At 42.9% G+C, this 24963-nt stretch overlaps 1 protein-coding gene across 1 annotated transcript in view; it reads left to right on the forward strand.

The window, feature by feature from the left end:
- Positions 1–469: 469 nt before the first annotated feature.
- Positions 470–24963, forward strand: part of C8H13orf42 (chromosome 8 C13orf42 homolog) — a 92464-nt gene continuing 67970 nt past the window's right edge. Inside the window, exon 1 of the mRNA XM_078658879.1 lies at positions 470–901. Within this exon, the coding sequence (XP_078515005.1) occupies positions 470–901 (432 nt within the window). The remainder of the gene's footprint in view (positions 902–24963) is intronic.

Consider the following 24963-nt stretch of genomic DNA (forward strand, 5'->3'; position numbering starts at 1 on the left):
TCAGTTTCATGGCTTGGTTTCCCGCTATAAGGAAGCCCCTCCCTCCTTCCCTGGCCTGGAGTTGCTTATGTGAGAGAAAACGGCTTAATTTATCTTCTAGAAACAGATGAACAGGATGGTGAATTCAAGGGTGCGAGTGAGGTCTACAAACACAAAGAGGTAAATAGCCAAGACACCAAGAAAAGAAACCTCCATGCCAATGGAGGACCATCCAATCCTAAGAGCTAATGGAAAATGCCATTTTGCGCCATCATTGTGTGCGGAGTAAAGAATAGTGATCGTTGGTGATATTTGTGAAGAGTGTTCAAGAAAACCAAATTGGTTCAACTTAACAGCTTCAACTTTTGCAAAACAATGGTATTTGGAATGATTGTCTGTTGGCTTGATTAGTTAAGTACAGTTTGCACGCTTTCAATTGGTTTTGGGGGAAGAGAGCGTTAGTAGGCAATTTTGACTTGGATGTCGAAAGATGTTTCGAAAACTCCACTCTGTTTTCCACCCCAATTCATCCAGTCGCAATTTGAGTGATGGCAACGCTTGCTATGATGGTTCCAACCCTGCCGTGCGTTTGGTCCGCAGCACGTCCATGTATGTGGTTGGGGAGCGTAACCAGAAGTTCACCGAATCGCTAAAAAAATACAAAAGCACAACCAACATTGAGTCTTCTGGCTGCTACCCTTACAAAGAGGAGGACCAGGCATGGATGTTCTCCAAGACCCAGGACTGCTTACAGTACCTGCAAGACCTGCTCGCCCTCCGGAAAAAATATCTCACCAACCTTCACAACTTGAAGTCCCTCAGTACGTCGGCGCCAGTTTCTCCAGTTTCAACAAAGTCATCCAGAGGAGGAAAAAAGCCACCACCTTTAGCTTCCCCAAATGGATCATCATTGGTATGTAATGTGCACACCAAATACATTCAGAATCTTGTTTAAAACATTTTAATGGAAATTTTGGTAAGATTGTTTTTGATCTGGGTGTTTTTTATGTTAAAAGCTCATCATGCTTCGGTTAGGACAGTGACAGCATAAAATACCGCCCATAACAGACACCCAGGAGCAAATCTTCACGGGGCATTGAGAGTGCGACACCTCCAAGATAAATGCACTCTTGGCTTGGTAGTTGGGTCTGTGGTCACTGAGTCTGATCAGGTACATAGGAAATGCCCCCGCAGCCCCTGCAGTGCAGGGGGGCTGGTTTGCCAATACTGGAGGGGTCCCGCTCAGCCCCTACTGATGTGAGTGTGAGGTGCCCCTTCAGTATATCTTGCATGGTGGTCCCCTCACGTTTTGTTAAGCCATTGCAAAATTCAAAAAATAGAAATAGTGGGTGACAATGATGAGTGAGTACAATTTGGTCAATATGAATACGTGAGTGTGAGTGAGAATAAGTGAGTATGTGGATGTAATTGAGCATGAGTGAGACTGTGATAATATGCTTGTGAGTCTGATGTTTGCCATGGTCTACTGAAGGTAATTGTTGATCGAGGCATCCATTGCAAAGTGCTGGCACTGGCATACTGGAGACAATTCTTAGCAGGACGGTGATCTGTTACAAAGTAGTAACATACTGGAGGTAGTTGTTGGCATAACAGTATAATAGTGGTATTGGCATGCTAGAGGTAATTAGTTCTGACAGTAATTCTTGGCATAATAATAAAATATAGGTAATCGCATGTGAGAGGTAATTGGTGGCATATAGGGCACCTGTGGAAAAATGCTGTAGTTGGCATACTTGAGGAAATTTGAGGTAATTATTGTCATGAGTGAGGTCAACAGGGGTGCATGAAAGGGGGAACCATTACAAAATGTTGGCCCTGACATACTGAGGTAATTGTTAACATAAGTGTCAACCATGGGATATGGATGGCAATAATAGCAAAAATTCTGCCTCTGGTATATTGTTTGTAATTTTTGGCCTCAGAGGGCTCCCATGACAAAGTGCTGACCCTGGCGCAATGATGTTATCTTTTGAAAAAATGGTGTCAACTCCAGGGGAGTGTCTGGTTCCATTGGCTTGGCACACCATTTGAGGACTTGAATATTTAAAGTGTCCTTTCAGAGACTATGGCTTTGTAGCAAAGTTATGTGAAAGTAAGCCTTTAAAATGCACGATTTTACCCCAATTTTTTCAAAATGTTCTCATGGGCAGGCCCCCCAAACCCTCTTAGGAGAGGTCTGGCTCACTTGCTTAACTCTGTCACTACAATTCAGGGCTAATATTATGCCCCACAACCTTCAAATATCATGTCACCACCCTAATATAGGTGGTATCTAAAATAGACGTGTATGTGTTGCGTTGCTATATAATCATGCAGCAATTATGGAACGTCAGTAATGTCACTTATTGTGATGTCACCAGGCTTAAGGTCATGTTCAGAGTCAAAGGTCATATGATGTCACTGTGATTTCATTAAGACCAACGGGCACTTCTCATCATGTAGGGTGACAGAGAGCTTCACAACACACGCATATTATACAAAGACAATAACTCATACAAGTGTGTACAATTAACATAAAGGAAATGCTACATAAGACAATGAGGTCTCAAAGATGAAGGAGTCAGAGTAACTTGTTTGTCATTGTTACTAATAGATATCATATTTTAAAAGTCCTTGGTCCAGAGAAACACAAAATCAAGCGTTAAACCTACTCAGGATTAAAAACATAACAGGTGGTTGGTAAAGTCTATACTAATGAGAATTTCAAGACTACTTTTAGAGAGTAGGGAAGGATTGACGAAAAAACAGTACATTTCTAAACCTGTGCATTGTTTTCACATGCCCCTTTCATGCCACTTCATAGCTCTGTCAGCCCTGAGTGGGGGACCCCCTCCATGTACTTTGGAAAGGGGCCCCCACCACGTTTTGATGTGCCCCTGCCCTGGGACACGTTGACCTAGAGTGCATCACCATGATCCCGTTGGAAAGCGATGAGAACTTACGAATGCTAAGTTCACTATTGAAGCAGGAAAACATTTGCTGCTGCAGATATATTTACCCACTCCTTCTGAGGCAAAAAAAGCTCAAGATTCAGCATTTCGAGTTTATGGCTTGCTCTACATTAACAAGAGCATGACACGTTGTTTCCGGTTGAGGAACTATTGCTATAACGGAAATTACCATGTGCAGAATGAGCATGCAACGAGCACTAAGTGGGTGGGGTGGGGAAGCCATTGGCAATGAATACTCAATCTCTCACTTAGACAGAATTGATACAGTGGGATGAGGGATTGCTATCATTTACAGCTCCAATTTCTTTTGCTGTAGTCAGAAGGCAGATTTACAGAATAAAGCTGAGGCTCTTGCTTCAGACAATTTCTCCCTCTCTGGAATTCTCATGTTTCGTCCGTCCAAGGCTGGCTCACGCGAGATTCTAGCCAACACCATGACGCTACTATCTTTACAATACTCTAATTTTGGTTCTAGGTGACTGTAATATACAAGTAGATAATTCCTCATGTAAAACTGCAGAACCACTGATTTAGGCAATGTCTAATTTTAACCTAACGCTTAAGGTCGTTGGCCCAACACATTTGGTTGGCCATACATTAGAAGTTATCTCCTTTAACCTGTCCCAGCTTGTTGTTGATGAAATATCTCCTTTAGCATGGTCCGATCATCATCTCATTCCTTTCCATTTTAATCTCCCTGTCCTACAGACTGTCTAAATAAAAAAAAGCACAGCAGTGCTGTCCTTGGCATGTAATCTCGGGCACAGTATTAAACACAACATGTTCCTCAGGCACGATTAACCCCTCCAGGGCCATAGACACAGCAGCCATCATGACTTTTGAGTCTGACCTAAAATCCATTTTAGTTCAATCTCACCCCTAAAAATGAATAATAGGAAAAGTGTTTCGTCCTCTGCTTCATGGTTCTTTGCAGAACTAATGGAGAAAAAACGCAAGGGCAAAAAAATTGAGAGGAAGTGGCAACACAATTTTTCTGAGGAGGATAAACACAGCGATAAATATGCTTGTAAACAGTTTAGGAGAAACATCAGAAAAAAACAAATCTAGCATGATCATCAATCAAACTGAGGAAGCAGAGAATGTTCCTAGGAACATATTTAAAATCATAGACTCCTTCCTGAATCTGAAATTATATTGACAATCCACGCCTACTTCTCAAAAATTTGCGGATAGCCTGTCCTGCTTTTTCCATGATAAAGGGCTCAAAATGTATTTGCGATTCAAAGATAGCCTGAATAATCCAGGTCTCTTTCAAAACCTCAAGTCATCCAACCACAGCTATCCACCTTCAACATTGATGCCTTTGGTAGTCTCTGAAAGGATTATTTTACAATCCAGATCTCCATTATTATACTTCTGTCCACCACACACAATGAAGCGGGCAATGAAGGGTCTTAATCCCCGGATAAGTGACTTGCTTAATATTTCCTTAGAGTCCGGAATTGTCCTTACAATATGGAAAAACACAACGGTGATCTACCTGTTAAAAAAGTAAACTTGGATCCACTAAACCCAAGCAGCTAGAGGCCGATCTACCTACTTCCGGCAATTGGTAAAATTATAGAAACTTGGGTGAATCGAACAGATAATAAAGTTTATAGTGGAGAATAACTGCCTCCAGCCCTCCCAGTCTGGCTATCATGGCGGCTTTAGTACGGAATCAGCACTCCTTGAAGTAATAGACTTCATTAAAATTCAGCTTGACTCAGGAAACAAATCAATATTGGTCCTGTTCGACCTGTTGGACTCTGTGATATAGTCTCACATGAGAGTCTGTTTCAGCAATTGGAAGAAATAGGCATTACAGTCACAGTCTGGAATTGACTAAAATCCTTTCTTACAGGCAGACAGCAAGCCATCTATTTACCCCATACATCAGAATTTAAAGAAATAGAGTGTGGGGGGATACCTCAAGGCTAAGTCCTTAGCCCCACATTCTTCAACATGCATATGGCCCCACTCACAGTGGTGGCACAAGCCAAGAGTTTCAATGTTGTGTCATACACTGATGACACACAACCTTCAACAACCTAGACGATTCCACCGCAGCCTATTTTTGAGGTTGCCTTCTTGCAGTGGCAGAATTGATGTTCAAGAACTGCTTTTGCCTGAACTTAGATAAGTCTGAGATCTTAGTGTTTGGTACCTCCTCTCCCTTGGAGGTACCAAAAGAATTTGGCTTGTCTGAGATGTGTTTTTCCCCAGCCCCCACCACCATGTCCAAAAACCTAGGAGTCAAAATCGGCACCTCACTGTCCTTCAAACCACAAGTCAATTTCACGCTCAAAACATGCATTTCAGAAATCTCTCAGAAAATCTTTTTCATTCATACCAGCAAACACTTGCAAATGTATCCTTCATGCCCTATTAACATCCAGGATGGATTATGCAAATATCCTGCTCCTTGGGGCCCCTCTAAGGCTCATTAACAGACTTCAATGGGTCCGGAACGCTGCAGCTCACCTAGTCCTGAATATCCCAAAATTCTATTCAATTGGAAAGGGACTGAAAACACTCCATTGGCTTCCTATCAACAAAAAAATTTAATTTAAAGCACTCTTATTTGCTTTCAGAGCTGTGAATTTGGCAGGGCTGAGCTACATCCAGAATAAGGTGACACGATAACAGCCTTACAAAAACGTACAGTCTGCCCTCCAAAATCTTTTAGTTGTCCCAAGAATATACAAATTCAGCTTCTGAGCTATTTTAGAAATATACCGACAGAGTCCATGTTTAAAGCTCAGGTAAAAACGCATCTCTTTAAAGATCTGTAAATCGCTCTCTTAAACACTCTTTCTAGTCATCCTGCCTGCTTAGATCCACAACTAGTGCAATGACTTTCCTGCTGTAGTGGCTATTGCGCTTCATACTTCTTTGTCATTCATTCATACACGACATAGTTTAAAAGCACAAGGAAGACTAAAAGGTAAAGAAAAAGGATAGACAATGAAAATTAAAAACATTGGCCATTTTGCCCAGGCACTGAAATGAACTTCTTTTTATGCAAACATGCACGTAATCAGATAAAATGTTATCTCCTCAGTGCAAGAGAGACAATGGACCTACTGTATCATGATATTGTACGCTGTGGTGGGTGGAATCAAAATATGAATGACAGTTAAACAGACCAATAGATGAAGAAGTGTGACCCAAAGCCATATATATTACCTACTGGCGGTTGCCAGTAGGTAGTTATAGTTACAACCTAGTTTCCGTAGGAAAGGCATTTTTGATTTGCTAATAACTTTGGCGTCATTTGATGAATCTTTGCGAAATTCTTTAAAAAAAAAAGGTCTATCCAGGTCAGCTACTATCCTGAAAGTTTGGGGGTGATTTGTCAAGGGGGGCTGAGAAAAAAGGGGGGTCCCACAGCACATTTTCTCCATGTTAATTTCCGTAGGAAATTTTGCGACGAGCTACTGCCCGAACTGCTGAACGGAATTACCCCAAATTTGGCAGAAAGGTAGAGCTTGGTTCAGAAAGCGACCTTTTTTTTTTAAATGGTGTAAATCCGTTCAGTAGTTTTTGAGAAATTAAAAAAATAAGAGTAAAAAAATCAATTTCCCATAGGAAACTGTGCAAGGCTACAGCCGCAACTACTGAACGGAATTACCCCAAATTTGACACAAAGGTAGTGCTTGGATTAGAAAGTGACTTTTTTTTTAAATGGTGTAAATCCGTTCAGTAGTTGCTGAGAAATTAGAAAAACAAAAGTTTCGATATCTTGGCTGTCAACACTCCAAACCAGGAAGTATTGGCAGCCATCTTGTGGCTCGGTAGAAGCGAGTCGCCAGAAAATAGAGAAACAAAGGTATAAACGAATAGAAGGGGGCAGGGTAGAAACACCCTGACCCCCTAGGCCTGCTCAGGGGGTCGCCAAAAGGACTCCCAGGGCCAAAAAAAGATTTTCTATTTTTCTAAATTTCGTCACGTTTGCACAGTGGTGCAGGGAGGGGGGGCTCACTTAACAAGTGTGCAAATGCACCCCCTGGCACATTGTAAATTGGGGGATTAAGTCCCCTTCAATCCTGAGGGTCCCTGGGGCCGGACTACCCCACCAGGTACCTCCAGTATGCGCCAGGGAGCTGCATTGCACAGAGGTGTTGAGAGGCCAAGCCCTTTTTACACACCTCTGCAACGCAGTTCTGTGGCGCTTACTGGAGGTAGCTGGTGAGCTAGTTGGCCCCCAGGGACCCTCAGGACTCAAGGTGACTTAATCCCCCAATTAATAACGCACCAGGGGGTGCGTTTGCACAGTGGTGCAGGGAGGGGGCGTGGCCTTATGTGACAAGTGTGCAAACGCGCCCTATGGCGCATTTTAAGTTGGGGGATTAAGTCCCCTTGAATCCTGAGGGTCCCTGGGGGCCAACTAGTCCACCAGGTGCCTCCAGTATGCGCCAGGGAGCTGCGTTGCAGAGAGGTGTTCAGAGGCCACGCCCCTTTTTACACCTGTCTGCACAGGGGTACCCCAACGCATAGTGTTTCCTAGTGTATGTAGGTGTGTTCACTGTATTCTAAGTGTCTTTTAGCATAGCACTGGCTCCGGTCCTGGTTAGTCAGAGTCAGTTACCATCAGTACCCGTCAGTAAAAAGTTGGGGGCACAGGAGGACTTGTTGCTCCGCTGTGTGTTCTTTCTGCACATCTCTTGCTTCTTCCTGCACTTTTGTTCGTCTTTCTGGACTTCTATTGACTCTTTCAGCATTTGTCTTGCTTCTTTCTGTGCTTTTCTTCCTCTTTCTTTACATGTTCTACCTTTGTAGTCATAGTTACAAATTAGCATTTAAAAAACCATTGAAATTCACTGAAAAAACAATAGGTTTCAGGGACGTTATAGTTACAAACTAGCATTTAAAAAAACCTTTGAAATTCACTGAAAAAAACCATAGGTTTCAGGGACGTTATAGTTACAAATTAGCATTTAAAAAAACCTTTGAAATTCACTGAAAAACCATAGGTTTCAGGGACATTATAGTTAGTTGGACATTTCACTCGTACAAAACCATAGAAACTCCGCCGTTATAGTTATTTGAGCTAATTATAACTTGCGCCCCCGCAATGCACTGTTGAAAACATCACATATTACATCATTCATGACATGGACATCAGTGATGACATCTCAAATGACATCACTGATGACATCATACAGTGACTGTGTGATTCTAAAAAGTTTAAATATGTAATATATATATGCCAAGGTGTATTGAAGAATGAGTGGGTGTATAAGTGTTTGGATGGAGGATTTAGTAGGTGTGTCACTGACTTTAAGTGAGGTATTACATGTGTCATATTGAAAGCAAGGGAAAGTACTTTTTTGCATTTTTTGCAATGGTTCTACACTTCTGAGATGCGTTGAAACCCATTGAGTGGAGTGCTCCTCACAAAAAATATGTGATACAAAATATCTTCTTTATCTATGTTTGTTAAAGAACAAACAATGTCTAGACATTGGCTCACAGTCAAATCAGTACTAATTGGGTGAGGTTTTATTTTTCTAAACTAAACACAAACATAACGTGTATTTGTAAAGAGCATATTCACCCAGAAAGGTATCTTGTTGCTGAATAACAGATGTTTATTGTTACCCAGCTCAATGGTACACATTTTGTCGACCACAGAAGGATGAAAGGCTGAGTGGACCTGCCAGGATTCTGAACCTGTGACCATAAGGTCAAACACAGTCCTCTACAGTGGATGCATTAGTTCACTAAGCCGCCAGACCCCTAACGCAATTTCCAATCTTTGAGGATGTCAACAACTTTCATCTCTATCTGTATGGAAGTATAACCAACATAACAACTGATTACAGCTCTCTATTTCCACTGCAATTGCAAGAGTTTTATTTCATGTAATCTACAAGTCAGGTTCCCCCAACCGCATGCCTCCCTTTCTCAGCACAGCCCACCTCTTACCAATGCAGAATGACAGAACTCAGCAGAAACTGAGGACTACATGAGGCTGGCCACAGGCAACTGCTTGTACTTTGTCATCACAATTACATAAGCTGGCTGCTAGATATTCACCCTGCAAGATCAATCGTGCCACCATAAAGGCAGTGATGAAGTTACAAACATCACTACACAAGTCTGCCTCAAACTGTCAGTCATCCAAAATGACATTACATGTAGATGCTGTACCCATTGCGTATTTGTACCTACTTGAGATCTGCTCCTAAATGTTGTCTGAACTCCTAAAAGTGCTTCCAAGTTCCTTCTAATGTTGTGGCAAAGATGATTTTGCAACTAAAATTGATTTTAACTGTATGTGATTTGAGCTCTTAAGCTTTTTCCACACTCATCCATGCTGATGTTGCACCAATGGTGATTTTGCCCCTCAGTGTGCTGTCAACTAATTATGATGTCATTCTGATGCACACTTTAAACATCTAATAAGACATCTCACTTCTGCATTTTCTTACTGTACCCAAATGTGATACCGTAGTACTTCTTTTAAGTTCCAAAAGTACGTTTATTTAAGAATAACAATTAATCAACAATATTTTGTACATATAATCAATTGAAGGAGAGCAAAAATAAGTAAATAAATAAATAAAGGATATTTATGATACGTGGTTACGTTAAATATGAAAAGAAAAGCACAATAAGGGATATGCAGATCTAAAGGCAGAGAAAAACTGGTTCATGTAAATAAAGCATAGAACAAACAGAAAGTATAATGTTATTTCAATATATTGTCATGTACATAGTACTAAAAAGGATATTACGAAATGATAATACAAAATAAGGGAAGTCAAGGAGCCTTAGCTACTTCTTGTTATGAAGGTTGGGTAATAAAGGATCTTTTAGCACTACCATCTAAAAATTGTGTGACAGGAGACCATATGTGTAATCGCTTTGTGGTGAGCGAGATTGGATGAACAAGAGTCGTGTCTAATCTGTGGTTGTGGCAGATAGCATACCACCAGGCGAGATATGACAGTTTGGAAGTATCCTTCCAATTCTTCGTTATCTGTTGAAAGGCACTGCTAATAGTAAATCAATGATTCATAATTGTGGATGACTTTTTTTGCCAATCAAAAGACAAGCTACCTAAGAAAATATTAATAAAGGACATGGGAGCTGTGGTATTGAAAATGGTATTAACTTGAGGCCAAACCTGTTTCCAAAACTTGAAGACATATGGGCATGTAAATAGCGTATGTTTTAAGTCAGCAATGTCATGAGAGCAAGTCCAGCATGTACTGGGAGTATCAGTGTGTATCTTGTGTAAATGTGCGGGAGTAAAAAGCAGTCTGTTATATGTAAAAAATATTGTTTGGGTGGTGCTTGCGGCTCTTGAGAATTTCCTTTTTTTTAGCCGTTTTTTGTTCCATAAAGAGATGTGCCAATAAACTCCCAAGTCAGTCTCCCAAGAGAGTTCTATTTTAGATTTATCTCTATTTGTAGTAAGTTGCATTAAGCGAGAATAAACAGGCCATTGTGGGTTGACCGTGAAGCTTCATTTTTGGCACCTTTTTCATTTCAAGAATATCTTTCTTTTACTCACAAACCGCAAAAAAACGACACACCAGTCATTAAACATTCTTGCAAATTATTACAAACCACTCTTTCTATGACCCCACACAATCTTGATACATTTCTCCATTCCACAATTTGGCATAACAAATTTGTATTAATTAAAAATAAACCTATATACTGGAAAGTATGGAGAATTAAAGGCTTAATTTGGATACACCAGTTATTTGACCACGGCAAATCTCTTCATTTTTTTGCAAGCACAAGCCCTGTATCACTTACCAACTTCCTTCAAGCACACATTTTTAACCCTACAAACTGCGATCTCTGGCTCATGTGTTCAGTTCTCACAGTCTCCCTCCTCATCCTCCCTTTCTAACAACATTTGGGATAGTTTTCTATGTGTACATCATACCGTAGTACTTCTGACTTTTCACCAAGACTGATTTTACACCTAAATGTGCTTGAGCACCTCGATGTGATTTCTGCTATCATATTTGTTTTTGCACATAAGGGTGTCTCCACATTCCTGCTGTTGTCTCTTCAAGGGTCAATTGGCACATAATGGGATTTTGCACATGCTTTTGCACTTAAATGTTGCTTGCACGAAAATCTATTTCACGTTACTGCTTATCTTGCACAAGCGTGATTTTGCACCTGAATGTGATTTCTCACACAAATGTGTTTTGTGCTCCTACGATGTTTTCATACATATGTCATTAATCTAGAGTGGTGTTGCACCTAGCTATGGTCTTACTAAATTTGATATTTGGCCCTAAAATTGTTCCCATGCTTTGCTTGGTGTAGCAACATGGATAATTTGCACATAAACATGTTTTCCTAAAGTTGGTTTGTTCTCTGTAAGAAATTGGGTTAGTGGTTGATGGGATGGGAGCCCTGGTTAAGCAGCAACCACAAATCTTGTCAGGGTGAGGCACACGCTAACCCTAAATTAGGCTGTGTTCAGCCCTCTGGTAGCTTGGCACTGAGCAGTCGGGCTTAACTTAGAGGCAATGTGTAATGTATTTGTGCAACACTTCAAACAGTAATAAATTGAAAACACCACACAAAAAGAATCCCACTTCAAGTTAGTAAAGGAGAATGTTCTTTATTAAATAAAAACAAGACGAAAACGTGAAAAATCCAATCAGTAGAATTGGAGATATGCAATTTAAAAAGTTTTAGTAAGAAAAATCGCCAAAAAGCACAATGCACCAATTCTGAATATCTGGTCGTACTACACAGGGACACATTTATAATGTCAAGCCGACCATAATGGACAGCAGGCTGGCTACAGGGACACTGAACAAAGTACTGTAAATCCTGGTTCTTGGAGTGTCGCAGAGGATCCACGTCGAACATTTGTCGCGCACCCAAATCTATGTGTCGGTTCTGAGATGCAGTGAGACTGCTGCTCGAGGTCCTGCATTGTCGTCGCGGACCCCAAAGAGGAGGGCTTAAGATGTAAAGTCCAGTGTTGAGGATGCATCGCACATTTGATCCAATGCATTGGTTCTGACGAGCTGCAAAGCTGCAATGCGGAGTCCAGTGTCATGGTTGAGACTTTCGTCGATGAGGGGTACAAAGGCCTGCGCTGAGGTTGCATCATGCAGCAGCTGTTCCAAAGACAGTGCGTAGCAATTCAGGTCTTTGCAATGGATCCAACAGTAGCAATGCATTGGTTCTGCTCACTTTGGCGCTGTGCAGCAGAGAAGATGCATCGGTTCCTCTGGATCCACACACGCTGGCATAGCACCTCAGGCCCACTTCCAAGGGTCTAGGAGTGGGGTGGCACCACTTGGCAGGGTAGACTCGCAAATGGCGGAGTACAGGTGCAGATACAAGGTTGTTGGAAGTCTGTGGTTTCCATAAGACCTGAGTTCAGGAGCCCAGTCAGCTAGCCCTTGGAGTCATTCTAGGGTTCTTGGTTCGAGAGATGCAGGTTGTGCCTTTGAAGTGCGAAGAAGCTTCTAGAGGCAGGTGCCCTGCCTTCCTGGACCCAGAATAACTACAGGGGATATGCAGCCTTTTGTGTAGAAACAGGACACAGCCTTTTCAAATGTAAATGGGGCTTGACCAGCTCCTCGCTCCCATCCTGCCAATGATGGCCCATCCAGGCATACCTTAACATCCTATTGTGTGTGGCTGTCTAGGAGGATTGCACAATGCCCAACTGTCAACTACATTCAGCCTTGTGACCCAGAGACAGGCTGTAGGCACCAAATGGCTACGACAGGGAAATGTGGCATTTTCAAAGTTGTAGTTTAAAATCGGACTTCAACATAAGTTAGGATTTTTCATTACAAAAGCACCAAACATGAAGTAGCAGCTGTTCCCATTTGGAAATTACACTTTTTAAATATGAAAAGGTAACTCCAATGTTATCCTATGGGAGAGGCAGGCCTTGCAGTAGTGAATAACAAATGTAAGAATATTTAACTACCAGGACATGTAAGACCTAAAAGTACATGTCCAACTTTTTAAATACACTACACCCTACCCTTTTGGACTACCTCCCAGGCCTACCCTGGGTGTGATATATATGTATTAAAAAGGAATCTTTGGGTCTCACAAAAGTTTATTTTGTCAGGTCGAAATGGCAGTTTAAAACTGCACACATGCTGAAGAGGCAGGCCTGCTGCTTGTTCAAAGTGCTCCCCAAGTGGATGGCACAATCAGTGCTGCCGGCACAATAGTAGTATTTAATATAGAGGCCCTGGGCACAGGTACTGCCACTTTACTAAGGATTTACAAACAAATTAGATATGCCAGTTGAGTATAAGCCAAGCTTACCTTGTTTTAATTAGAGAGCACAATCACTTTAAAACTTGTTACCACTGTCAGTGGTGCAGAGTCCTAAGGCCAGCGAATAAGTAGTCAGCAAAACATGCATTCTGAAGGCAAAAAGTTAGGGGGAAAACCACGCCAAGGATGGCAGGTCTAACGTGCGCATAGAAGGGTTTCCACACTCCTCCCTATGTTGCACTAAGGGTTATGTGATCTAAACTGTATACCACAGTGCTGTTATCTTGCACCAGGGATGATTTCAACACCTAAATATGTTTGCTCTCCTAAATGTGATTTTTGTTACTTAATATATTTTTTAACCTAAAAGTGCTTCCGCTCTTCTGCTGATATTTCATTAAGGGTTATTTTTGTACCAAATGTAATTTTGCACTTAAAGATTATCTTGCAAACAGATGTGTATTGTAATCCTACGAGTGTTTCCACACTCCTACTGATGTTGCACAAAGCATTATTGTGTGCCTAAATGTTATTTTAGTTCAAACATGTGATATCACAATCTTACTTAATTTGTACTGTGTCTGATTGTGTATTTAAAAGTGATTTTGCACCTAAATGTGCTTTTTCCACATAAATATAATTTGCAATCCTAATGTTGCACCAAGGATGAGCTTGCTCGTTAATGTGCTGTAAAACAAATTGGAGGTCATACTGATCTATACCTATTACACTTGATGTGACATCTTTATCTGGAATAAAAAAAACAGGGCTCAGATACATGGCACAGAAAGAGACTGGCATCTTAGAGAGATTGCACGTATGCTCTGCACTGTGGTATATAAATAAATAATACCGGATCTATTTTTGAATGAATGAATGAATAACAGATAGCTCAATAAAATAAGAGTCAAGATTCGAGGTAGTAGGAGTTTCTGCAGGTTTATTACAGCATAAGGACAGGATCAGGACAACCTGCATAGGATGACCCAGCAGCTGCTGGGGCTTGGTCTGGGATGAGCGCGCTAACTTTTAATAACAATACATTGACTTATATACATAGCGCAAACACATAGCATTACATTGCAGTAGGCGTAGCAGTGGGTGGAGCAGAAGGCGTGACGCGTAGCAGTCGCGAGAGATAACAGTAAAAGTAGGTGTAACTGGGAGTATACATAGACATGTGGTGCAAACGTAACAGAATATGTCATGAATGGGCGGAAACATAGGAGGGGGCTACCTAAGGAGCCGGGACCTCTAACCTAATGGTGCGCGAAAACTGGCAATGACGTGTTACTAGGAGAAGCTGGGGGCTACGAACTCTGTGCTAGGAGCAGAGACTAGAGTCTGGAGGGTCGGAGCGACATGTACCTAAACCCTATCTGGTATCTGATGTTTAGGGAACATGTTGATATAAACTAGAAGTCATGAGGGGAAAAGCTAACTTGACTCTAAGACTGGACCATGCATTATTCTACATGTAGTGCGTGATGAAGAATACTAAATGACCATTAATACAGTATTTCTCTAACGTGGAGCCGCATAGGCTAGACAATGACGGAAACTATTGATGCAGTTCAGTAGCTTTAGGAATGCAGAAGAGGAGGACTGAACTGATAACTGGAACTATAACATACTTTTGGCAGACTCAGAGGCAGAGCCAGGCTGCACCGGGCACTGCGAGGCAGGAAGTAAGTGAAGGGTCGAGGATACAGGTGGGGGCTGTATCGCTCCTCAGCGAGGCTTTCAGGAGACAGGAGCTGAATCTGATGTCCGGGCCCTTTTGAGGCCTGGAAACGGGGACTTTATAATGGAATAACGTGCACACTGAGAAACGTGGCAACATTACTTTACATAGGCCTGATATTCGTAGTATTCACGAGAACTGGAAAATGACATACCAGAGGTGGACACAACTATAATTGCGTCATTAATCAGACATGGGGAATAACATATGCATATTGGTCATGCACACATAACATATGATGGATGAGGCGTAGGGACACAGAACATGGCAAAATTTACTTTTCCACATTCCCTCCTTGTCACTACGTTTCCATCAGGAAACATCAATTTTCATGATACCATCTATCATTTCATACAGTACCATTTGCTCGTCTCGAATTGTCTTGGAACGGGATTTAGAACGGGGCTTGGGACTAGGAATACAAGAGGTAGCACACATGCTGCAAATCGCAGGGCCACATTGTATACAGAGGCAGCAGCTAAATATGATCGCTACTGCAATACCTAGAAAGGACAGGACTTTCCATCCCCAGGCGGAAATTATATTCCAGAACCAACCGGACCATGTCCAGGTGCCTGGATCTTGGTGTAACAGATGGGCAATTTTATGGAGTCTGGTTATAGCTGAATAAACAGACGGCGCGTTATTTGGAATGAAAATGCAGCAACTAGATCCGATGACTCTACAGGCCCCGCCCCTATCGGCCAGTATGACGTCAAGGACGAGACGATTTTGCAAAACGACAAATCTCATTGCAGATTGTTCTTCGGTTAGGTTACCTAGAGCAGAGGCAGTCTCATTTACTACAGCTTCAAGGGTTCTTGTTAACCTACGGATCAGTTTACTATTCTGGACAGGTCCTACAAAGAAGAAGAAACCTTTATTGAAATCTGTATACTGTTCTAGAATAGTTTCAGTATAATCGACAATTGGGGACTCCCTTCTATGTCTAATGTGTACTAGATGTGTGTTTCTGTGATAATCAGATGGAGCTAGGAAAACAGGTGGCAGTAGGAAAGCAATATAACAGGTTCCCTCCCAATCGAGGGGCAGACGGACATATGCAGTTTGACCACAAATAAAATAAGAATGACGTGAAGCTTTGAAAACAGATTTCCCACTGTCACTATACTGGATAACAGTAGTACAATCACTATGTCCTACGTGTACGGAACCATAATTACGGACACATAATTCACCTTTGACTGGTAGTACTGAAATAGCAGGTAAGTCTGGAGTAGTATCAGACTGAACATTCAGAACCATGAAATTCGACGAATAATTACCTAAATTATACACTTCATTCTCTAGATCTAAACCTGTTCTGTGGGGGAGACCTTGCTTGTCTGGAAAACATGTACTGTTAAGAAAAGACATATCTGTTGAGGATGACGTTAACGTGGACCATGCTCCACATGAACCATTATGTGAAAAAGGATAAGGAAACAGTGGCAGAACTCCCTTCGGTGTCTGAAAAGGGGGGAGTCGACCACACACCCAACAATTAGTGGCATTGCTGGTCTGGTGTGAATAATGTAACATACGGATAAATGTGTTGTTGCGCATAGCGAGGCGGTATGAATATTCGTGAGGAGGCAGATCACTAAACGTGTGCTCTACTGTAGCATTAGCAGACATATTTACATGAGGAACTGGAAAATACAGATAGAACGCATAGCTGGTGCAGGAAATCATTATGCTGATGAATAATACGAAACTCAGAAAAACGATACATCTGATTGAATTTTGACTGACTCTCTCACTATGGGGGTCTATTTTATACATGTCAGAAACAATCTAACCGTTTCACCTAGGGGAGGACTTATACAATCAAACTGACTGACTTATTTTACTAGACCTGAGCTTTAACTTATACTCCTGCTGCGGAGTTTTCTCTAACAAGGGAGGGGTTGTAATAATGTCTTTTGCGGGACAGTCCTTTAAAACAATGTTTTGGCAGTCTTTCAAATCCTGGAAAATGTTTTTAGAGACTGGTTTCAATCCCTTAAAAAGTTTAACATGAGAAAGGTGGATCCATCCTTTTCTGCCTTCCAACTTGACGGCGGTACGGGTGGTCAAGAGGACCTGACGTGGCTCCTTCCAACGTGGTTCCAGCGGACTTGATCTGTCGAAATTCCGGACCATCACTAGGGAGCCTGGAACGATTTCATGCGGTGCCACCTCGGTATTGTCTGGAAATGCGGCAGCAACCTGTGAACGACATGAGTTGAGGGCAGACATCAAGGAAGCTAGGTAATCTGTCAGCATATTACATGAAACATCGGTAATACTTCGGGGTCTAGGAGTACCCCACATGTTAGGGGGGCGGCCGAATACGACCTCATACGGGGACAGACCTGATCTGGAATGTGCGACCATGCGCATATAAAACAAAGCGACTGGCAGAGCTACTAACCAGTCCACACCTTTTTCTTTACAAACTTTGGCAATGCGGATTTTCAGAGTCTGATTATGTCTCTCGACCAGACCGGCTGCTTCAGGATGGCGTACACAATGGAACTTCCACTGGTACCCTAACAAAAGGGAAACGTGCTTCATTAACTCTGAGGAGAATGGCTGACCGTTATCGGAATATACGACTCTAGGGAGTCCGTATCTAGGGAAAAATTCACGAACCAACTGCTTGGCAGTGGTCGCGGCTGTGTAATCTGGGACTGGATATGCTTCTGTCCACCTGGACAAAGCGCATACAACTACAAGGACATACTTGAAACCTCGACATCGCTCCATCTGAATATAATCCATCTGGAGGACCTCAAAAGGGTGGTCAGGGGGCTGGAAACCACCTTGTTCCACCGGAACACTTTTACCTGGATTAAACTGACAACATATCATACAGGTACGGACTTTCTGCTTGGCTGCAGCTCGTAAATGCTTGTTGAACCAAATGTTCTGGATACTGTCTAACATAGCTTTTTCTCCTAAATGTGCTGGACTATGTGCGGTATTGATAATGACTTGAACCATAGAATCGGGGAGAAACCATGTGGCTCTACCCTTCGTTAACCATCCTTGATCTGTCTGGACCCCTCCTTGTTCAGACCATTTCTTGATTTCATCGGGGGTAGCATGTAACTGTATATCTATGACGTCTTGTGTAGGGTCCTTAACTGTCATGCATGTAATCGGATCTGGAGTATGTGTCTGATTAACTGGAATGTCTGGAGTCTGTGCTGTAAGTTTGGCTGTGTGGTCTGCTAGATCGTTACCTTGGGAAATAATGTCAGTAACTTTCGTATGTGCTTTGCACTTCATGATAGCAATGGATGTCGGTAAATGTATGGCATCTAACAGGGCTTGAATAAGGAGACCATGCTGAATCTTGGTTCCATGAGAAGTCATGAAACCTCTCTCCTGCCAGAGCACTCCGAAGTCGTGTACAACTCCGAATGCGTAACGTGAATCTGTGTAAACATTAACTTTCAGGTTCTTGGCGTGTATACAGGCTTGTGTCAGAGCAACTAGCTCTGCTGCTTGAGCGGACAGGGTATCAATACGGTGTGTTTCAATAACTTCAGTGTCAGTAGTCACTGCATACGCGGCGACTAGTTCTCCTGTACTAGTTCTCATACATGAACCATCCACATAAAGTGTCAGGTCAGGATCTGGTAACGGAATGTCTGTCAGGTCTTGTCTTGGCTTAGTCGTAATGTTAACTACTTCCACACAGTCATGTGTGTCTGGATTTGAATTAACTGATGGTAATAATGTAGCAGGATTCAGGACGTTGCAGCGTCTAATTTCTATGTGTGGCTGGAACAGTGTCAATTCATAACCTGTTAAACGTGCAATTGTCAAGTGTTGAGTCTGTGTTCGGTTTAAAAGAACTTCTACTGAATGTGGGACTTGTACTGTCAGGGAATGTCCTAAAACTATGGAATCACTTTGTCTGATAGCTAGTGCTGTGGCTGCAACTGACTTGAGGCACGCAGGCAACGCCTGGGCGACTGGATCTAATGTGCTCGAAAAATAAGCACAGGGCTTGTATTGTCCTGCTTGATCTTGTGTAAGAACAGATAATGCTGTACCTTCACGTTCAGTAACGAAAAGTGTAAAAGGCTTACTGTAGTTCGGTGTAGCTAGAACTGGAGCTTGACATAGGGCTTTCTTTAACTCATTGAAACTAAGCGTATGTTCAGATGTCCAAGGGAGGCCAGTCGATACGGCTGCCTCCCGTGTCGTTAACTGTATCAGTGGCTTGGCTAGAAATGCATACTGGGGAATCCATTGTCTACAATAAGAAGTAAGGCCGATAAAGGCACGTACCTCCTTCTGGGTTCTGGGCTGGGGAAGACTCGCTATTAACTGGATACGGTCGGGTGTCAACTGCCTACCCCTCTTGGACAGCAAGTGTCCTAAGTATACCACTTGCTGGACACAGAATTGAAGCTTCGAAGGTGACACCTTGTGCCCCATCTCGGCTAGAAAATACAGGACTGTAAGGGATGCTCGCTCGCAGGCACGTTCAGAACGGGCTGTGATCAGTAGATCATCGACATACTGGAGCAGGGCAGTGTCAGTTGGCATGTGAATATTGTCTAGTTGTCTCTTGAGTGCTTGACTGTAAATACTAGGGCTTTCTGTGAAACCTTGAGGAGCGCGTGTAAACATATAGCTCCTTCCATTTAAACAAAATCCGAAAAGAAACTGGCTGTCTGGATGAATAGGAACACTAAAAAATGCATTCTTGAGGTCTATGACAGTGAAAAACATGGCTTCGGAATCAATGGCTGTTAACAGGGAAGAAATGTCTGGGACAACTGGGTACTGAGGAATAATACATTTATTAAGCTCTCGTAAATCAATCACTAATCGATATACTGGGGGTGCATTTGGATCAGTACGTTTCATGACTGGAATGATCGGAGAATTGCATACATTGGAGTCAGTTTCTACAACTACTCCTTGAGCCATGAGCTCGTCAATAATTTTGGATAAGGCTGCTACAGCCTCGGGTGGCAATCTGTACTGTCTGATTCGGGGTAACACTACACCTGGTTTGAGAGTCACACGATGGGGTGTGATTTGCATGTAACCTACATCAGTTGGACCTTGCGCCCATAAGTGCTGCGGAACATTAGACAATCTTGAATCAAAATCTCGTAATACATAGTGACCCTTAAAGTCACGTAGGAACAGACGTATTCCCTCTGGGGAACAGCAAATAACTGCACCTAATTCTTTCAGTGTCTTAATGCCTAATAGATTTTCTGGACATGACTTAGTGAGTAACAGATCAGTAGTACGGGACAATGGACCTACTTCTAGAGTGACTGGCTTTGATATCTCATTAACTATTGGCTTTCCTGAAAATCCAAGGGAAACATTTCTTGAGCCTGAGAGCGGAGCTCCTGGAACTTCGGCATGACTAATTGTGGTCCTACTTGCCCCTGTATCGATCAAAAACTTTCTGTCTTTCCCTAATACTTGACTGTGAACATAGGGACCTTCTTGATCTACAGGTATCTCGATGAGAGGCAAGCCTACCTCCCTCTAGGCTGTTTCATGAATATGGCTGGTACTCTGGATACTCGGACTGTGCATACTGGTACATCTGTGATGTGACATGCTGTGTTGCAGCAATAGGCTGCGGTGCGGAAACTGTCTGTGGTGCATTCTGTGACTGAGGAATCTGTGAAACTTGTTCTTGTCTAGGCGGACGTGGTCTTTCTTTAGTCTTACCAGTAGCTATGTTGTGTTTCAGAACTGCACACTCGTTTATAAAATGACCTGGCTGTTTACAATAATTGCAGTTCCCTTTAACGGGAGCTGCAGGATGACTGGCTTGATTCGGACCCCTCTTCTGACTGTCTTGAGGAACAGATTGTGCAACTAGCACTTTCATTTTCGTGTCTTTCATACGTTTTCTCTCGTGTTCTTGCTCTTCCCTGATTCTATTCTGGTGATACTGGAGCATCTGGAGCATCTGGGACGGGGTATTTGCTTGCCAGGTGCTTTCGACTTTCAAAACTCGGTTTTTAATTTGTGGACTCGAATTCTCGACTAATTTGGTAACGAAAAGGTGAGGGTATGACTCACTACTTGTCTTGAGACCACTATTGATACTGAAACATTTTTCAAATCTAGAATAAAAATCACTAATATCTTCATCTTGTTTCTGTTTACAGGCTGAGATTGCATCCCAGTCTTCCTTCCTAGTTGTCAATAATCTGGGTAAAACTTGAATCAATAATTCTGGTAATTCTTTACATTTATCTCCAAGACCGGTACCTGGTACTCGTGCCTTGTCTTCAGCTTCTAGAACTGCCCAATCGATCTTTTTCTCTCCCACCTCCCATTCTTTTTCCTTTAGCTTTTCATACACCCCTGCGGGTAACAGGACCTTTAACATTTTAATGATGTCTGGGTAAGTGTATTCTCCCATACGGAGCATGTCTTTTAATTCTCTATGGAACCCTGCTGGATCTTTGTCATGACAGGGAATTAATTTCTTCATTTCAAGAAGTTCCATCTTTGATATTGGAGTGTATACAAACACTCGTTGCATTACGCCACCCGCCCCTTGGACTGGGTGGACTTCTCGTAACGGATTCTGTCTGTCTATGTAGAATGATTTACTTTCTGGGGGTGAGACATGAACAAAATGCGGGTTCAGAAACGTTCTATATTTGTGGCGCTGTTCTAGAATGACACTAATTAAATCGGTACCTAGACCTCTCCATCTATACTGGAGTAACTCGTTCAGGATATCATGCAACGGACCTGGATCAGAATGTTGACCCTCATACAGAGTAATGAGGTGCTGGATCATATACATACCCACCAGTCGTTGCTCGGCTGGGGGCAGTTTCAGAAACATGTGTGCCACTATTTCGTCTGGAAAAGTGGTAGAATCAGTAATCCATCGGACTGCTGATCGGGCTAGTTCTTGTTCATGCATGGTACTTAACTCACTATAACCGATTCGTGATTTCAGAATGTGATCGGTAACTTGAAATACTTGTTCTAGGGAACCTTGTTCTGGCGCTGAATGATGAAAAATAGACTTGGGTTCTAGGCGTAAATGGCGATCTGGAAATCTGGATTTTCCTACATACGCTATTCTGACGGGATTCTCGTCTTCCTCTTCAGGATCAGAGATACTTTCTTTCTCGCTTACTTGTGCTGCTTTACGCTGTTCGTGTAACCTTATTATTTCTTTACGGATTTTCTTGTACATACTCTCCATGGCACCGACGGTCTTGTGCTTACCCTCGGCTATATTATCACTCCACCTTGTCAGGATTCTCATTTCGGCGGGATCTTTAGACGGATAATCTTGTTCTCTTATTAGACAATTGATCAGGAACTTTAATATCATGAGCTGGATCTCGGCTTTCCTTTGAGACATAGTCTCGCCAATACTTTCTGGATCATCCCCTGTACGGATGAAACGATATATTCTGTCTAGATCTTCTTTCATATTTGGCAAGGTGACTAGATACTCGGTCACTCTCCTTACACGTAAGGAATATAAAACCATATTATATTCGCCTGGATCTGGATCATAGACACATTCGTTAAGGGTTTGCCTGATTTCTGTAACAGACTGATGTTTGGGCGTGCGCTGTAACGCTTGAGCATGTAATTCGAGTAATGTTAAACGCTTGTGTGGCGGCGGGGTTTGAGGAAGACCTCCTCCTGCGGCCCCTAGACTAGAATCGTCGACTGACATTCTTCGTCCTGGCAGGGTCGGTAATTGTAACGTGGGCTGGACTTGTATGGCGGACTGGGCCGGGGGAGCTGTTAAGGGCACCCCGGTGTCTGGAGGAGCATGAATTACCTGGTTTACAGGGACTGGCGGAGCGCGAACAGGATTTGCATATTCGGGGACTGTGTCGTCCAGATAGGACGAAATAAAAATATCAGCTGCGGTCGGTTTGTGACGTAGCTTGGTTGGAACTAATGGTGGCGGGAAATTACTGGATGCCTCTGGGGTCGCTTTTGGCAAACCTTCGGCAAGGAGAGGATACATACCCTTAATAAGGGCATGCCTCTGTCTGTCTGACTGTTCGGCTTTGACTTGTTCACCTATCTCGATTAATTCTCTTTCTTGGGCTCGTTCCTGGGATTCTCTACTTAACTCCGACTTTCTGACTTCCTTTTCGGTTCTTCTATGCGCTTCTTTACGCCATAACTCGATGGCATCTTTCTGTGACTGTCTGGCTTTCTTTTTCCATAATGCTTCTTCTACTCGCATGATACATTCGGCATCCCATGTACCCGATACGGGCCATCTATACTTTTCTTCTAACTGTTTGGTATACTCTACCCATAAATCTAGATACAATATGGCGCTTATGCCATGTTTCTGATACATAAAGTGACCAGGACTGTCCCTAGGCGGAACAGGAACCGCTTCCTCTAACAGACCCTTTCTAGTTTTTATCTGACGTAACTTGGAAAATAGCGGCATGACTGAACTGTAATCTGGACACAATACAATATACAATAAAAACACGAAATCACGTCGCACTCATACCACAACAGTAAAATACATGCAGAACATTATAAATAACAGTTCGAACAGAATATTACCTGAAATACTGAGAACAGAAACAGAACAGAATTTCTCGAGAACGGAACAGACTAGAGTTACTGGATGCACTGCTGTAACAGTACGGAACATACCGGTCCCATAAAGGAACGCATCAAGACCCGTATCCACCTAGGTGAACACTTCGTTTGTGAGTCTGGGCACCACCAACCCACGGACCAGGAGTCAATTTAGATTGGTCCTGTCTAGATACTACCCCAGCAATGGTACTCACCGGGCAGCACGGAACGGAAGGCCTCGGACGGGACTGGACTGCTACGACGACGAACTTCGGACTTCGGACTTCAGTTACGGGTGGGCCTCCGGATACCTCGGACCTTGGACTCTCGGCTTGGGCTCTGGTCGGGACTCGCCGCGTTCCTCCACCGTCTCGTTCGGATGCTGGACCGCCTCCTCCGTCTCCTCCGTGGGCCTGAGGGATACTTGGAGCAGAAATATCTGCCAGTGCACGGTATGGTTCCGTCACGACTGCAGAGGGTCAGGGGGTCGGCGTGGCTTCACCGACGCGTGGGGAAAGGGCAAGTCCCTATTCGGGCGCCATTATGTGGTATATAAATAAATAATACCGGATCTATTTTTGAATGAATGAATGAATAACAGATAGCTCAATAAAATAAGAGTCAAGATTCGAGGTAGTAGGAGTTTCTGCAGGTTTATTACAGCATAAGGACAGGATCAGGACAACCTGCATAGGATGACCCAGCAGCTGCTGGGGCTTGGTCTGGGATGAGCGCGCTAACTTTTAATAACAATACATTGACTTATATACATAGCGCAAACACATAGCATTACATTGCAGTAGGCGTAGCAGTGGGTGGAGCAGAAGGCGTGACGCGTAGCAGTCGCGAGAGATAACAGTAAAAGTAGGTGTAACTGGGAGTATACATAGACATGTGGTGCAAACGTAACAGAATATGTCATGAATGGGCGGAAACATAGGAGGGGGCTACCTAAGGAGCCGGTACCTCTAACCTAATGGTGCGCGAAAACTGGCAATGACGTGTTACTAGGAGAAGCTGGGGGCTACGAACTCTGTGCTAGGAGCAGAGACTAGAGTCTGGAGGGTCGGAGCGACATGTACCTAAACCCTATCTGGTATCTGATGTTTAGGGAACATGTTGATATAAACTAGAAGTCATGAGGGGAAAAGCTAACTTGACTCTAAGACTGGACCATGCATTATTCTACATGTAGTGCGTGATGAAGAATACTAAATGACCATTAATACAGTATTTCTCTAACGTGGAGCCGCATAGGCTAGACAATGACGGAAACTATTGATGCAGTTCAGTAGCTTTAGGAATGCAGAAGAGGAGGACTGAACTGATAACTGGAACTATAACATACTTTTGGCAGACTCAGAGGCAGAGCCAGGCTGCACCGGGCACTGCGAGGCAGGAAGTAAGTGAAGGGTCGAGGATACAGGTGGGGGCTGTATCGCTCCTCAGCGA

This window comes from Lissotriton helveticus, chromosome 8 (genome assembly GCF_964261635.1).
Source record: "Lissotriton helveticus chromosome 8, aLisHel1.1, whole genome shotgun sequence".
NCBI lineage: Eukaryota > Metazoa > Chordata > Amphibia > Caudata > Salamandridae > Lissotriton > Lissotriton helveticus.